General features: G+C 39.2%; 2 protein-coding genes across 2 annotated transcripts in view; one reads left to right on the forward strand and one right to left on the reverse strand.

Annotated features, from left to right (window-relative positions):
* The window catches only part of LOC109561285 (sperm-associated acrosin inhibitor-like), a 154,701-nt gene that overhangs the window by 131,324 nt on the left and 6,916 nt on the right, over window positions 1-16,461 (reverse strand). The window contains exon 2 of the transcript XR_011567739.1: window positions 13,438-13,529. The gene's annotated coding sequence lies outside the window, so the exon portion shown is untranslated. The remainder of the gene's footprint in view (window positions 1-13,437; window positions 13,530-16,461) is intronic.
* LOC139184194 (ovomucoid-like) lies at window positions 3,659-11,193 on the forward strand. Its single transcript, XM_070793813.1, has 4 exons — window positions 3,659-3,836; window positions 4,946-4,971; window positions 7,882-8,012; window positions 11,050-11,193. The coding sequence occupies exons 1-4, from the start codon at window positions 3,782-3,784 to the stop codon at window positions 11,111-11,113; spliced, it is 276 nt and encodes a 91-aa protein (XP_070649914.1). The 5' UTR covers window positions 3,659-3,781; the 3' UTR covers window positions 11,114-11,193.

The raw sequence follows: 16,461 nt of genomic DNA on the forward strand, positions 1-16,461 counted from the left end.
TTCATGTGTTTGTTAGCCATCTGTATGAACTCTTTTATGTTGAACCAAAATGCTAAATAATACAGTGGTTAAGTTGATGAGCTCTGGAGTCAAATTTCCCAATGGGGTGTCCTGGGTAAATCTGAGAACTGATGGCATTTTAAAAATAAGACTTCTTTCCTTAAGAAATAGGCCTGATTTTTCTCATATGTTTGTTCTGGTTACAATATGAATTAAGCCCCATTGCGCTTGGCCATAACACAACCTTCAGCACAGAATTACTGCTTCTTCATGAACTCCAGGATGCTGCCTTGTTATGCAAGCTACATATTATAATAGAAATCACACATAATGGACCTGAGTTTTCATGCGTGCACCCTGGTTATTTATTTAATATGTCTTATGTCAAATATGAGATAGCACATGGTATGAGTAGTGAAGTAGGAATGGGTCTGGTAATAATAAAGGGTAAAGAGATCACTCTAGGAAATGAACAAGATGGCGGAGTAGGAGGACGTGGAGCTCATCTTCCCCCAACAAACACATCAAAAATATATCTACATATTCAACAGCTCTCACAGAAAACTAGAGGCAGAAGATCTGTTATATAATCAAACCTGCAAGAAAGATCCCTATTTAACAGGGTATAATGGAGGGAAAAGGGGCATCAGGATGGGACCAGTGTCTCTGGGAGGAATCTATAAAGGGTGGAAGGTTCTCACAAGTGACCCCTCAGCCTGGGAGGCCCCCTTGCTTGCTGGGAGGTCCACCAAGACAGAAAGAGAGGGTGGAGGGGTCTGGCCTCCACTCATTAGGAGTGTGCATTGTTGGCTTGCTAACAATCAAGGTGGGGAGAAAACAGCACTTACGGCTGCCTCTTCACTATACTTCCCTGTCCAAAATATGCACTAGACGAGGCTGCTGGTATGAATTGCATGTAGGCCCTGAATCTTTGAGAGATGGGCCCTGGGAGAAAATTCAGTCCAGTTGTGCAAGACTGCCAAGAGGGCACCCAAAAGGGCTGTGACAGGCACAGGGCAAAAAGGATGCCCCACTGAACATCCAGTGCAGCTTTTGGACACCACAATATCATTACACTCCCTGTTAAGGTGGTAACAGACAGCACACTCTGAGGAAAGACATGGCTGGCATCCATTCCAAAAATAGCCCTGGCACCAAAAATATTGGACTTACACAGTCTACGCGGGAACACTCTCATGTAAAATCACCCCTTCAAGGGCACAGTAGATAACAGTTTCTCATAAACTCATCGAATCAGAAAAAGCTAAATAAAATAAAAAAGCAGAGGAACTATTCCCAATTAAGAGTATAAGAGAAATCACCTGAAAGAACAAAGAATGAAGCAGACCTCACAGTTTACTAGACAGTGAGTTCAAGATGGAGGTAATAAAAATGCTAAAGGAATTAAGAAAGATTATCACTGTAACAAAGAACTAGAAACTATGAAGAGGAATCAATCAAAATTGGATAACTCATTTGCCAAGATTAAACCCAAGCTAAATACAATGAATAGCAGATTAAATAATGCAGAAGAATGAATAAGTGATCTAGGAGAGAGAATAATGGAAATCATCCAATCAGAACAGCATATAGACAAAAAAGAAGCAAACTATGAGAGCTATGGGGTAATATAAAGTGTGTTAACCTATGCATAATAGGGGCCCCAGAAGGAAAATAAAAAAGGAATTGAAAATGTATTTGAAGAAATTATGGCTGAAAACTTCATAAATCTAAAAAGAAACAGATATCCATGTACAAGAAGCATAGAGGGTCCCAAACCAGACCCACACAAAGATATAATTAAAAACAACAAAAGTTAAAGACAGAATTTTAAATGCTGCAAGAGAAAAAACAGAGTCAATAGCAAGGGAACCCCCATAAGGCTATCAGTTTATCTCTCTACATAAACTTTATAGGCCAGAAGAGAGAGGTATGATATATCCCAAATCCGGAAAGGAAAAACCTGCAACCTAGTATACTCTATCCAGCAAGATTATCATTTTACAATGCATGTATGTGTGTGTGTATGTGTGTGTGTGTGCGCGCGCGCACGCGCGCATGTGTGTGTATGTGTGTGTGTGTACGTGCACGCATGCTCTGCTGTGTCCAACTCTCTGCAACCCCATGGACTGTAGCCCACCAGGATCCTCTGTTCATGGGATTTCCCAGGGAATAATATCAGAGTAGATTGCCATTTCCCACTCCAGGGGATCTTCCTGATCCAGGAATGGAACCCACGTCTTCTGCATCTCCTTCTTGGCAGGTGAATTCTTTACCACTGCACCACCTAGGAAGGCCAGAGAAAACGGAACCCTCCTACATTATTAGTGAGAATGTAAACTGGCACAGCCTCTAGGTAAAACATTAGGGAATTTCCTTAAAAAACTAAAAATAAAGCAACCATATGATCCAGCAAACCCACTTTTGGGCATATACCAGAAAATATGTAATTAATTCAAAAACAAACATGTACCTCAATACTAATAACAGCACCACTTACAGTAAAATAGCCAAGACATGGAACTCAAGTGCCCATCAAATAATAACATACACACACACACACACACACATATACACACACTTTCTTAAACCAATCATCTGTGTATATACGTATCACATGTGTGTGTGTGTATATATACACAATGGAATATTCCTCAGTTATAAAAGAGAATAAAATATTGCCATTTGTAGCAAAAAGGATGGATCTAGAGAATATAGGACCTAGACCTAGAGAATATAGTTAGAAAAATATAATATATATGTTAGAAAAATATTTCTAACTGAAGTCAGAAAGACATATATGATATCAATTATATGTGGAATCTAAAAAAAAAAATACAAATGAATGTATCTACAAAACAGAAACAGATTCACAGACATAGAAAATAAATTTATGGTTACCAAAGGGAAAGTGAGGTGAAGAGGGATAAATTAGGAGTATGGGATTAACAGATACAAACTAGAATACATAAAATAGATAAGCAAAGAGAATTTACTGTATAATACAGTGAAACATATCCAATATTTTGTATTAACCTATAATGGAAAATAATCTGAAATATATATTTATATATATAAAACTGATTAACTTTGATGCATACCTAAAAATAACAAAATAGTACAAGTCAACCATATTTTAATTTTTTTTTTTTAAAAAGGAGATTGTTCTAACAAAACAGACAACTGCCTTTAGGAAGTAAGAGAGGAAAGCTCCCCCAAAATCAACCCTTAGTAGAATATTATAGTCTCCTAATCCATTGGTTCCACAAAGAGACTAATCAGATTCTACTATGCAATTCAAATGTATGTGTATCATATGTCTGAGTCACACTCTATACCTACTGAATTAGAATCTTTGAGTTGAGGGGACCAAGTGTCGAAGGAAGACATGTAAATTTTTAAAAAGTTTCTCCAAATTACTCATTCCAAGTTCATCTTTTTTTCACATCTGTTTCTTCTTGCTAGTTAAAAAAAGAATATACTTCTATGGAACTGAATAATTTAATAATCACGATAATGTTAAGTCATGCTGTCAGAACCTTAGCTCCACAGACTGTTAGAAGAAACATTTTCTCTGGAAGTCTTGTTCTTTAGTAACCTGATGACTTTATCCTTGATGTCACATGTAAATGGGTTATTTGCTAAGTGACTTCATAATGGGAATCTCAGGTTCTCATAATGGGGCCACTGCTCTCAAATCATCAAGAGAATTGAGGCCTTGAGGATTTGCAATGAAACTTTCAACAGAAGGAACGCCCGTGGATGAATTACATTGTTCTTTATGGAAAAGATGAAAACTTTCTTTGTGGCTCTCATGGTTATTGGCTATTTCTCATGTAAGGATTTATCAAAGAACCTCAGGGAGGGAGTAAACAATTGATCTTCTAAGGGAAGTAACAAGCCAATGATAATCGTTTTCTAGATGAAGGAATTTCTGAAATTTTGACATTTCTCTTGGATTTAAAAAATTCACTACCTTGACTAAAATAATTAATGGTGGTTGAATCCATTTTTTAGTATCCCAAGAATTCACCCATAGACAGGTTTAGACTCAAGATATTTTAAGGGATGATCCTAAGAAGTATAACCAATGTTTGACAAGTAATTGGTCTTCGACTTTATAATCAGTTTCATCTCTCCTCCCTCTTCTTCCTAATACTTGCACACCAGCCAGAAACCTCCACAAACTTGTACTTTTTGTGTGCACACACACAAATGCCTTCTGCACAAAGCCATGTCAGTTTCTGATGTGGCTTACTCTTAGAGCACAAGCCAATGATACCAATGTCACCAATAAGGGAAGTCCATGATGGGAAAGTGAATCTGCTGGCAGGATGGCTCAGATAGAGGGGGAGGCAAGGAGGAGCTTCCGTCTCAGCAGCTGAAAGAAGTCAAGGGTGTGAAGTAGACATGAAGGATGAAGGTAATAGGAACCATTAAAAGTTTGGGTAAGCAGTTGCTGACACAGAGGCCAAACAATGGAAGATGTTTCCTTGGAAGCAGATAGAGTTTGGAAAGAGTATATTCAGAAGGACAGGAAATGATTTTTTTAAATGGAGGCAGGTATGTAAGAGTTCTGTCAGCAGGTAGCCAGGATGACTATCAAGAATTAGACTCTGAAATGGATCTAGCAATGTGTGAACTGCCCAGTAGTGGAGGATATGCTGAGTCCAAGATTCAAATCTCTCCTGCTTAAGGTCAGCATTAGAGCTAGGTATGGGCTAAGACTGAGTTCTCAAGTGGCACATTGTGTCTCAGGCACGAGGAGAGGAAGGGAGCAGTGTTCAGGGATCAGGCCTGACCAGACAAACCTTGCGTGAAGAAGCCACATATTTTTCTGTGAGTTTCATGGCTATGAATTTCCATGGGATTACTTAATGGGTGAATTAGCTGTTTACATCTCAACATTACATTTCTTGATCCTTTTCTGAATATTTTGTTTCAGATATTTTTGCTAACATCGGAGATAAGGTAAGTTTGCTACTTCCTGCATAAGAATGATTTTTACAATCTTAAGCTTGTAGCATTTCCATTAGATTGAACCATATTAACCCATATGAAACTGCTAATATTTGATCATTGTTTATCTATAGAATTGCAGATCAGTGGTTCAAGCTAAACATCTCTGTCAAAATAAATGCTGAGGAAAACCAGGGCTCATCCCTGTCTCTTACTGCTTCTTCACCTTTTTATCAACCACTAGATATTAAAGCTCCTCATTTTAATTTTTTAAATATCTTTCTTCCTTCTAAGTGCTTCCCTGACAGCTCAGTTGGTAAAGAATCTGCTTTCAATGCAGGAGACCACGGTTCGACTCCTGGGTCGGGAAGATCCTCTGGAGAAGGGGTAGGCTACCCACTCCACAATTCTTGGGCTTCCCTTGTGGCTCAGCTGATAAAGAATCTGCCTGCGATGTGGGAGACCTGGATTCGACCCCTGGGCTGGGAAGATCCCGTGGAGAAGGGAAAGGCTACCCACTCCAGTATTGTGGCCTGGAGAATTTCATGGACTATATAGAGTTGCAAAGTTCCATGGACTGTATATGGGTTGCAAAGAGTCAGACACAACTGAGCGACTTTCACTTTTTCCTTCTAAAGTCATTGCTGATTCTTTCATTCAAGTCCTTCTCACTTTTTGCTCATATTATTACAAGAGCCGTCTAATGATCTCCTTGCACTTAGTTTGATCCAAGGGTTTTAGAAAATAGAGTTTTATTGGAACACAGGCATACTCATTTGTTTACATCTTGTCTCTAGCTGCTTTCAACAACAAAGCAAGGAAGATGTAGTATGGCTTTTAAATAGGAAAATATTTACCACCTCGATCTTAATAGGAAGTTTGCCAATCTGTGCACTAATCTCCACAACCATAAGAATGGGCCTTCTAAAATGCAAATCTGATTAAGATGCCACCTTCCTTAAAGAAAGGCTCCTACTACCCTTAGAGTAAACTTTTTGTATATCCTCCTTATCCTAGCCTCTTTCTCCCTAAAAGGAGAACTTCCCTTCTCTCACTTTAGATTCTAGCTAACTTTAACTATTTGGGGGTCCTTGCTATTTCAGTGTGTCTTTGTATTATAATTCCTTCTAATTAAATTATCCTTCTTTTTTATACTTATATTCAACTTCAGAAATGCCTTTCATTCTTCAGTTCAGTTCAGTTCAGTCGCTCAGTCGTGTCCGACTCTTTGCGACCCCATGAATAGCAGCACACCAGGCCTCCCTGTCCATCACCAACTCCTGGAGTTCACCCAGACTCACGTCCATCGAGTCAGTGATGCCATCCAGCCATCTCATCCTCTGTCGTCCCCATCTCCTCCTCTGTCGTCCCCATCTCCTCCTGCCCCCAATCCCTCCCAGCATCAGAGTCTTTTCCAATGAGTCAACTCTTCACATGAGGTGGCCAAAGTACTGGAGTTTCCGCTTTAGCATCATTCCTTCCAAAGAAATCCCAGGGCTGATCTCCTTCAGAATGGACTGGTTGGATCTCCTTGAAGTCCAAGGGACTCTCAAGAGTCTTCTCCAACACCACAGTTCAAAAGCATCAATTCTTCGGCGCTCAGCCTTCTTCACAGTCCAGCTCTCACATCCATACATGACCACAGGAAAAACCATAGCCTTGACTAGACGAACCTTTGTTGGCAAAGTAATGTCTCTGCTTTTGAATATGCTATCTAGGTTGGTCATAACTTTCCTTCCAAGGAGTAAGCGTCTTTTAATTTCATGGCTGCAGTCACCATCTGCAGTGATTTTGGAGCCCCAAAAAATAAAGTCTGACAGGAACCCAATAAAGAATCAATTCTTTGGTAAATTTTTCCCAAACATATTATATGGGCTTAATCATTAAAAGAAGAGCCAGAAGACATAAACATTGTTTCCCACAGTGATTTGAGTATTAGTGATGATTTTAGTTAATATCTAATGACTATCATGTATTACAATAATTATAGCTTTTTTAATGTGTTAGAATATAATAACTTCAAATTCAAGACAGCATGGATATTCATACTTAGGACAAATCTAAGGTGAATAGTCAAGTTTAAAAAGGCAGCCAATTCAAGGAAACTTAAAAAAATGGCACCTGAATTCAGAAGGAGTCATGAACCAAATGACTGAAATTTGGGAAACATTACTGTAAGTAATGGGAGCGACGGAAGTTTTGTACACAGAGCAGTAGCCGGAAAAACTGGATGTATGGATAGACTGTGATCTGAACCTATGGAGTAGGGAATTGGGACAGCTCATTCCTAATCTGCTCATTACAGAATTCTCATGAACTTTACAAGTCTCCCTGTTGCCTGCAGACAAATTGTTCTGTCACTCAAGTTCCTCTACACATACTCCAACTCTGGTAATATTGAAGAAATCAAAATAAAATGGGGGAGATACTGGTAAAATTTGAACCTGGTAACTTCTTCCCTCACTATTCCAGCTTCCAAATCTCCAAAAGACTGAACTATAGCCAGTGCCAGAGTGGGACCACTCAGGGTGTCCCAATCTAGGCATAAGAGTTAATGGACAGTGGGTTTGGATGAACTAAAATAACTCTGGAGTCACGTGAACAATGGTTGTAGTCAGTTATTCCCAGAGAGTGGGTACAGTCATTATTGCTACTCCTCAAAATAATCTACTTCTCCAAGAAGTTACAGATATCAGACAGTCAAGGACCAGGGCTGCATAGCCTCAACTGCCTTTCAGAGTAAAAATTGCAGACTCTGACTGCTAAATTTAAGATAAGAAAGTTTTCATGTTTGAATTTTAAAAGAAGACATATTTTGTCATTATCTCCTCTGTGCACCAAGTTAAACACCCAAGTACTTATAGTAGAAGCCATTAAGAGAACTTGTTGGGTAGAGAGTTTGACCTGTGAGTTTTGTTTTAGGACATTTCGTGCAGTTATTATCAAAAGAAGACTGTACAACAGAAACACACATGTTCCATAAGAGTCAGCCCAATATGTGCCTCTAATAATGTTACATATTCTAACTCCTGCGTGTACTGCTTTGCTAAAATGTAAGTGAAAACACCAACCCCCAAACAGAACCCTCTTTTGAAAATCTATTGTGTAGCTAACTGATAACACTTCTACATATTTTGGAAAATGTGTGTGAACTCCTTAAGATGTGATTCTCTAAACTAAAAACAATGTTACTGGAATTTCTGTTGTACTTATTGAACCCAAGGCGTGTGGGGTAACTGAGATTAACTGAGATTTTTGAGTCCCACCTCCAACTCTAGCAGAGAACCTTTCCTTTATCAGCGTTGAATATTGGATTTCAATATGGTTTTATGGGGAAAAGGTTTTGTTCCTAAAATGTTTGAAAACCATAGTTGTAAGACAAATCACTCTTTTCAAGATAACAAATCAACAAGTCTGAGGACCTTGGATTGAGTCCCGCCCCTGTGGTTAAGTGATACTGAGAAATCTCATAACTACTCCAAACCTTGAGCTCCTGTTTAAAATCTGAGATTGTATTTATGATATTTACTGCTTCACTTGCTAAATATCATTTGACTACAGTGACCTTCTTTCCTGATATTTTCAAATGTACAAAGCTCTTTCTTGCTTCAAGACCCTAGGACAAACTATCCTCTCCTATAAGAATGTTTGCCCCTTGATTTTCATAGAACTAGTTCTCCCTCATGATTTAAGCTTCAGCTTAAGTATTTCTTTCTTACAGATGCCTTCCCTGACCATCCTACCTAACATAGATTTATCTCTGACATTTTCCATATTAATATGCCTCTGTCTATAATTCTTCTAACACCCAGATTTTCTATTTATTTCCTAATTTTAAGTTCCATTAAGTCAGAAGGCAGGTTTTTTTATTTATTCATAATACTTAGCACAGTGTCTAGCACCACATAAGCACTGTAAGTATATACTTATTGAATGAATGAGTTCTTGAGGAGAATGAACATAATGGGTATAAAAAGCATTTTTAAACTTAACCCTTTACAGGTTATGTATTTTTAAGTTTTATCACTTGTTGTATTGGCTCAATCTTTCAGACTTGAGCATGTGGTTAAGAGTAAAGACTAATCCTTATAGCCTTGAATTGGAATTTCACCTCTTCTATTTAAACTATGATCTAGGACAGATAATTAACCTCAGTAATTACCTGAGAGGCTGGTCATGAGAATTAAAAGGCATAATGCATAAAGGGAGCCTAGCATAATGCCTGTCATACAGTAGGCCATTAGTGTTCTTGTTATGTCGTTTCTAACTAGAGGACCAACCATCCCAGTTTGCCTGAGACTGATGGTTTTCCTGGGAGGGAAAACTTTGAGTGCTAAAACAGGACAGTCTTGACCAAAACAGTCATCTTACCATCAACATGCTTTCATACCAACCCCTTGTTCTCCTTCTACATTTCCCAACTCTTTTCTTCACTCAGACCATAAAAACTATATCACAGTCATCTTCGGCTAGTACAACAATATCTTTCAGACAATCTCAACCCTCATCTTACAGGCCTCCAAGGTATTGATCACAATAATTCCATGGAACACCCTGAGACGCCTTAGAGGGAAGAGAAACTGTATAGATGATTGCTATCTCTTCTCTCAAATTTATTAATAGCTCTTCACTTCCATCTTTTCTTCAAATTTACTATCTACCCACTTTCCTAGGATCTCAAGGTTTCAGGGAATTGAAAAATAACTTCTCAGCGCTAAGACTTTACCCTTAGGGTTTTAGTTTAAAAGCAGGGTGAATATTAAATTTACTTTGTTAAAGTATACAATTGTCTTTAGTATAGTCACAGAGTTATGAAACCATCATAGCTATCTAAAGGTCAGAATAGTTTTCATCAAATATAAACCTGTATCCATTCGACCATTCCCCTCAGTATCTGGCAATCACTACTTTACTTTCTACCTTTATGTATTTGCCTATTCTAGACTATCAGTAAAAATGGAAGGAATTTAGGGACTCATTCAAAATATCACAGCTTGTTAGGGGAGAAGCCAAGAAACAATTCCAGGAATCTAACATCCAGAGCCCTCAAGCTTAACTTTGAATTACTTTGATTAGAATCTTATGTTTGACCAGAGTTTTAGAATATTTAAAAACAATCTTTCACACTTACCTGTTTCATGAATCTTTAATAAATGCTTAGTAAGTTCTACACACTGTGCTAGGTGCAGGGAAAGAGTGGGGAAGAATAAGATACTATTATTCTCAGGCTATTACTATATGTCACACAGATATATAACTAATAGTCTGCTATAGTTTAGAAAGTATTTTCCTAAACAGGGCACCTATGAAAGCCATACCAATACTGGATGGTAGGCAAGGATGAGATTATTCCCTTTTTATACATAATAAGAAAAGACTCCAAAGTTAATTCCTTTGCTCAAGTCAAATTGGAAGGATTTACGGAAGATGAACAATGTTTTTTTGTTTCCTAAGAGGCTATTGTTACTTTTTTTAAATGGACCACTTTTTTATGAAAAATGCAATAACAAAAGTCCATTGACTATAATTTATCACAAAATGTAGTAATTGGCTTGCTGTTGTTATTACATTTCTGCTAATGATGACAAATATTTTCACTTGTGTTTTCTGCACTGCTGTATTTATCTTTTTCTTGACAATTATGCTCTTTGCCCCCCACAATAAGAATCCTCCCTGTTTGTAGTTCATAGAGCCCTTTTACAAGGATCCTCAAAGAGCCTTTCTTGTTAGGTACCCATAATTATGGTCATTTTACAAATAAATAATTCTGGTTCAGAATACTGAAAAGATTTTCCCATGGTTCTTCAGGGAGTCACTGTTTTTCCCTCTCCCTACTTAAAATACAAGTTTATACATCTGTTAAAAGCCCTAATAATTCACCGTGATTACAATGTACAGTGGTTTCCAGAGTGAAGGGAGTATTGAGAGGAGAGGCAAATCTTTGTAGCTATAGGTTATTTGTAAGTTAAGAGTTTACAAATCAAGACTTGTCTTCGCTTAAAATCCCCAAAACAGTAAAGCTAGAGGAGGAGAAATAAAGGTTGTATTTCATATGAATTGTCACTAAATACTTATATCAATTTCTCTTAGAGCTTTGGAATTCACTCTTTCAGTTCAACATTTTGGAAAATGTCAGAAGTTCAAAAAATCTTGACTGTGAAGTGACTTTCCTGTATTCGTCATAAGTGAACCAACCATCATCTTTCCTTCAAAAAGCAAAATTCATTATATTTTCTTATTAAAAAATCAATAAATCTTATGCTATGGAAAGTTCCTCTTTAATTCAAGATATATTTAATGAGACACACCAGAATTGTGTTTGTTTCTAAAAGTACAGAGCTGAGTAGGAAGTGACCTCTGCCTTTGAGTAACTCAGTCTGATAGGCTAATTGGACAATTCATTTATTCAGTAAATATTCTTTAAGAACTTATGAACTGACAGACTTGGCTACGTTTGGGTCCTTAATAGTAATCAAAATAAGTCTGTTCCTTGTGCAGTTTACAATCCAGGGAGGGAGCAAGAAAACAAGATTATAAAAGATATAATACAATGTGAAAAGAAGAAAACAACCCATGACATCCAGGAGCTAACCTTGGCATTGCCATAGCACTCATGGGTCCAAATGAAAAATAAAAAACAAGTGGCCTTGATGTTCTCCTGTTTAGCAAACAACTTTGCAGAATATTAACATCCAACAAAGTTGGTCTGCAACCGTGATGAATCAAGACGAAGACAATACTACTCTATAATTAAGCCTGAACTCAGGCAAAACAAACATCATGCAAACTAGCAAACATCCCCTATTTTAGGTTAATATGAGTGACTGTTGCTTCTTTACCAATTACAACTTTAGCCTATTATTTCCTCCTTCTAAATAAGACTTTTCAAGATGCCAATCATAGAATTACCACGTCCTGAGGGTACCCAATCCAGGGCAAAGCCATTAAAATTTCCCCAAATCAACCTAATAATCCCAAATCTGGACAATAAATCCTTCCTAATATCCTTTTACTGAGGTACCCTATGGCTTCCATTGTTTTCTCTCTCACAGAGATGAATAATACATCCGACCTGTCCAACTAAGGTGCTGCTCATGTGTGGTCTTGGGCAAATGCAAAACTTGAAAGTGGCAACAATACCATGCCTGTTGTTCAAACCCTCTTTCTGGCCTTTCTCTTCAGGGGCATAAGAAATATGAAAGAGGTACTACTGAACTCTTAAACGAAGGGGTAAGGAATATTTTATTCATCTATTTATTCACTCATTGGCTTATATGCTAACTTGTTCCAAAAAATAATTTAAGGAGGCTGATATTATTCAGTGGATTCAGAGGTATAGAGGGGGGCAGCTCCCTGATAACTGTTATATAAAGACAACACTCTGACCTAACAGGACACCTAGAGACAATGGAACCCTAAGGTGGGATGAAAGTACCCCAATGACCCTGATGTTTAATAGGATACCCCTTCCCCAAAAGCTGAAGCTCCCTCTATCCTTTCCTCAACCATATTAATCACCTGCTGCCAGTTGATAGCTGACTCCCTGTCCTTATAAGCATTTTCTTCCCTTTACTGGACACTCTTCATTCCCATCTCCATTGTCGATTCTTATTCACTACTGGTGGAAAATTGGTTCTCAGGTTTTATAAGAAAAACCCTCATTCTTTTTTCCTGTTAGTCTTCAAAAACATAAGAAGCTCTAGAGCAATCTTCAAGTAAGTCTACGTCAAGTCACTCTCAGCCAAACATAATGATTTTCAAGTGACTGCTCTCATAAGACGCTTTTAAAAATATGTTGCGATTTTATTTTTGTTTGTCACAGTGACTGGAGTGGTACTATTGCTATTCAGTGGATAAATACTCTTCAATGCACTACACAATAAAGAAGTGACCCATCCAAAATGCCAAGAGTTGACTTCCCTGATGGTCCAGTGGTTAAGAATCCACTTGCCAATGCAGAGTACATGGGTTCAATCCCTGCTCCAGGAGGATTCCACATTCTGCAGGGCAGTGGAGCCCATGCACCACAACTACTGAACCAGTGTGCCCTAGACCCCATATTCCACAACAAGAGAAACCACTGCAAGAGAAGCCTGTGGACCGCAACCAGAGAGTAGCCACCACTTGCCACTACTGGTGAAAGCAGTCAAGACCCAGCACAGCCATCAATAAATAACTAGAATTTAAAAATTTTAAAAACATCTGCTTTAACAATGAACAAACAAAAAACCCAAAATGCCAAACCCCAAAAACCCAAAATGCCTACTGAGAAACATCTCACCCATAGAGGCAAAGTATCAATTGCATCCAACCCTGCTGCTTCTTCCCATGCCTACCCCAGGTATTGGTAATCAATGAGAGTACACTCCACTGAGTTGGACATGGTTTCAAAATCTTTCTCAACATAGCAATCAAAACATGTTGTGTCCATCAGATTTGGCATGGAAGACAAAACCCATTTGCCATTCTGGCCCTTACTTTTTTAAGACAAAGGAAGCCTCACTGTTCTTGAGATGAAGTCTCCATGTGGCACCTGGGTCCTCTTCCATTTCCTTGCCTTGATCATCTATCTGTAACAGAGAAGAAAAAACCTGAAACATATGATAAGCCCATTATCAAGGCTCTACCCCTCAAGTTTGACCTTTAAAGGTAGAACATTTTTCATTCATATAGAAATAAAAATTTGCAGAGTAGAGAGTAACAGTTGGCTTGTTAGAAGTTTACGGGAATGTCATGACCTAGAGCGTCATGACAGCTAGAAGCACAAATGATTCTGGCACCGAGAAGTTTGCAATAACTGATCACACTCCCTCCCCTTTTAATATAAAAGAAGCCTGAATTTTAATTCTGGATACACTAGCTCCACCATCTTCATGATTTCCTGGCTTTCCAAATAAAGTGGTTATTCCTTGTCCAAACACTTTATCTCTTGATTTATTGTTCTGTCATGCAGTGAGCAGTATGAGCTTGGACTTGGCAATATGACTGTTCTCCCAGGTCTTCTAAGGGCACCATCAGCGATATGAACTCTGTGGCTGGGACTCTGCACCATCCCAACAGATCTGACTGAAGCATCTACAGTTTTGCTCCTTATGCAGTGAGTGAGCTACACCCTCTAGTGGGGAAAACACATGTAGTATAATGAACTTCTTTCGAAGAATAACACCCAAAAGAAAACTCATCTCAGATACTGAATTAAAAAAAAAAAAATGGGGTGGGGGGAGGTGGGAGCAAAGTAGGGGAGGTGGGGAGGATTTCCACGGCATTTGTACTTGAAAAATCCAGAGGGATCTCTGAATTCAGGCATGGCTCAACCCAGTCTCAAAAATTGTTGCCAGGTGTTTTTTTGGGTCTCCTTTTTTCGATCCATCCATGTTTTCCTTGACATTGTCTTCATTCTCAGGCTTTGACCACTTCACCCATCCCAGAGGTAAACCCTGGCAGCTCCAGAGTTACAATTTCAGTAGAAGAGAACTTTCCTTTCTTAAGACTTCTAGTAAAAGATTTGAAGCTTATACATTAGTTGGGATAAGATTGCTGAATCAGATTTTAGGGCCACAAGTGTGCTTTAACTTTTATTGAAATAGACTAAATTACAAGGCACTGCAGGAGCCAGGGGTGAAGCAGCCCTCCTGAATGGACGAGATGAGGATGAAGAACTGTTCCCCAAAGGAACATTAAGGCACTGCTGCTGCTGCTAAGTCGCTTCAGTCATGTCTGACTTTATGCGACCCCATAGACGGCAGCCCACCAGGCTACCCCGTCCCTGGGATTCTCCAGGTAAGAACACTGGAGTGGGTTGCCATTTCCTTCTCCAATGCATGAAAGTGAAAAGTCAAAGTGAAGTCGCTCAGTCGTGTCCGACTCTTCGCGACCCCATGGACTGCAGCCCACCAGGCCCCTCCATCCATGGGATTTTCCAGGCAAGAGTACTGGAATGGGGTGCCATCGCCTTCTCCACATTAAGGCACTATTGCCAGGAAAATGAAAGAAGTAATTACTTCTGTAAAATTACTTCTGTAAAGAAGTGTACTTCTTTATACTTCTTTACAATTACATGTTGATACTACCCTTTTGGGATTCCACTTTTCCCTCCTCTGAATCTGAGGTTGTCCTCAGGCCTGCCCAAATTTCAATTCCCTGCTATTTTCCTGCCTTTACCACACTTATCTGTATCATAAGTTATGGTACTGCCAGGACCTGAAACACTTTACTATCTTAGTAGAAGGCAAGGAAATATCACCCAGAGAGCTAAACCTTCTGGAAAATACACTTTCATACCCATACAAAATCATTTGATGTGCTGGCCCACAACCATGGGCAGTCTGGTGGCCTCTCAACTTCAAAGGACCCCAGGGCACTTCTGTTCTCACGGTTACTTCTTGCTCCATATCCCTAATTTTGCAGACTTCTCGACATCAGCCCCTCATTTGACCTTTTAATATTATCCACCACTTTGGTGCAGCACTTTGGTGCTTCATTCCTCAAGCATGTTCAAGGCTACTCAAAGTAACATGTTTTCTGAAGGTTTAGGATAATAATCAAGGTTATGGTTTTTCCAGTGATCATGTATGGATGTGAGAGTTGGAGTATAAAGAAAGCTGAGCACCAAAGAATTGATGCTTTTGAACTGCGGTGTTGGAGAAGAGTCTTGAGAGTCCCTTGGACTGCGAGGAGATCCAACCAGTCCCTCCTAAAGGAGATCAGTCCTGGGTGTTCATTGGAAGGACTGACGTTGAAGCTGAAACTCCAGTACTTTGGCCACCTCATGAGAAGAGTTGACTCATTTGAAAAGACCCTGATGTTGGGAAAGGTTGAGGGCAGGAGGAGAAGGGGGCAACTGAGGATGAATTGGTTGGATGGCATCACCGACTCGATGGACATGGGTTTGGGTGAACTCCAGGAGTTGGTGATGGACAGGGAGGCCTGGCGTGCTGCGGTTCATGGGGTCACAAAGAGTCACACACAACTGAGCAACTGAACTGAACTGAGGATAATAGAGGAGGTTAATGGCTAACACAGCATAGGAAATACTATCAGGAATATTTTTGGTAAAAGTGATGAAATCTAACTGAAACTTATTTTTCTGGGCTCCAAAATCACTGCAGATGGTGACTGCAACCATGAAATTAAAAGATGCTTACTCCTTGGAAGGAAAGTTATGACCAACCTAGATACCATATTCAAAAGCAGAGACATTACCTTGCCAACAAAGGTCCGTCTAGTCAAGGCTATGGTTTTTCCTGTGGTCATGTATGGATGTGACAGTTGGACTGTGAAGAAGGCTGAGCGCCAAAGAATTGATGCTTTTGAACTGTGGTGTTGGAGAAGACTCTTGAGAGTCCCTTGGACTTCAAGGAGATCCAACCAGTCCATTCTGAAGGAGATCAGCCCTGGGATTTCTTTGGAAGGAATGATGCTAAAGCGGAAACTCCAGTACTTTGGCCACCTCATGTGAAGAGTTGACTCACTGGAAAAGACTCTGATGCTGGGAGAGATTGG

This window comes from Bos indicus, chromosome 7 (assembly GCF_029378745.1).
Source record: "Bos indicus isolate NIAB-ARS_2022 breed Sahiwal x Tharparkar chromosome 7, NIAB-ARS_B.indTharparkar_mat_pri_1.0, whole genome shotgun sequence".
NCBI lineage: Eukaryota > Metazoa > Chordata > Mammalia > Artiodactyla > Bovidae > Bos > Bos indicus.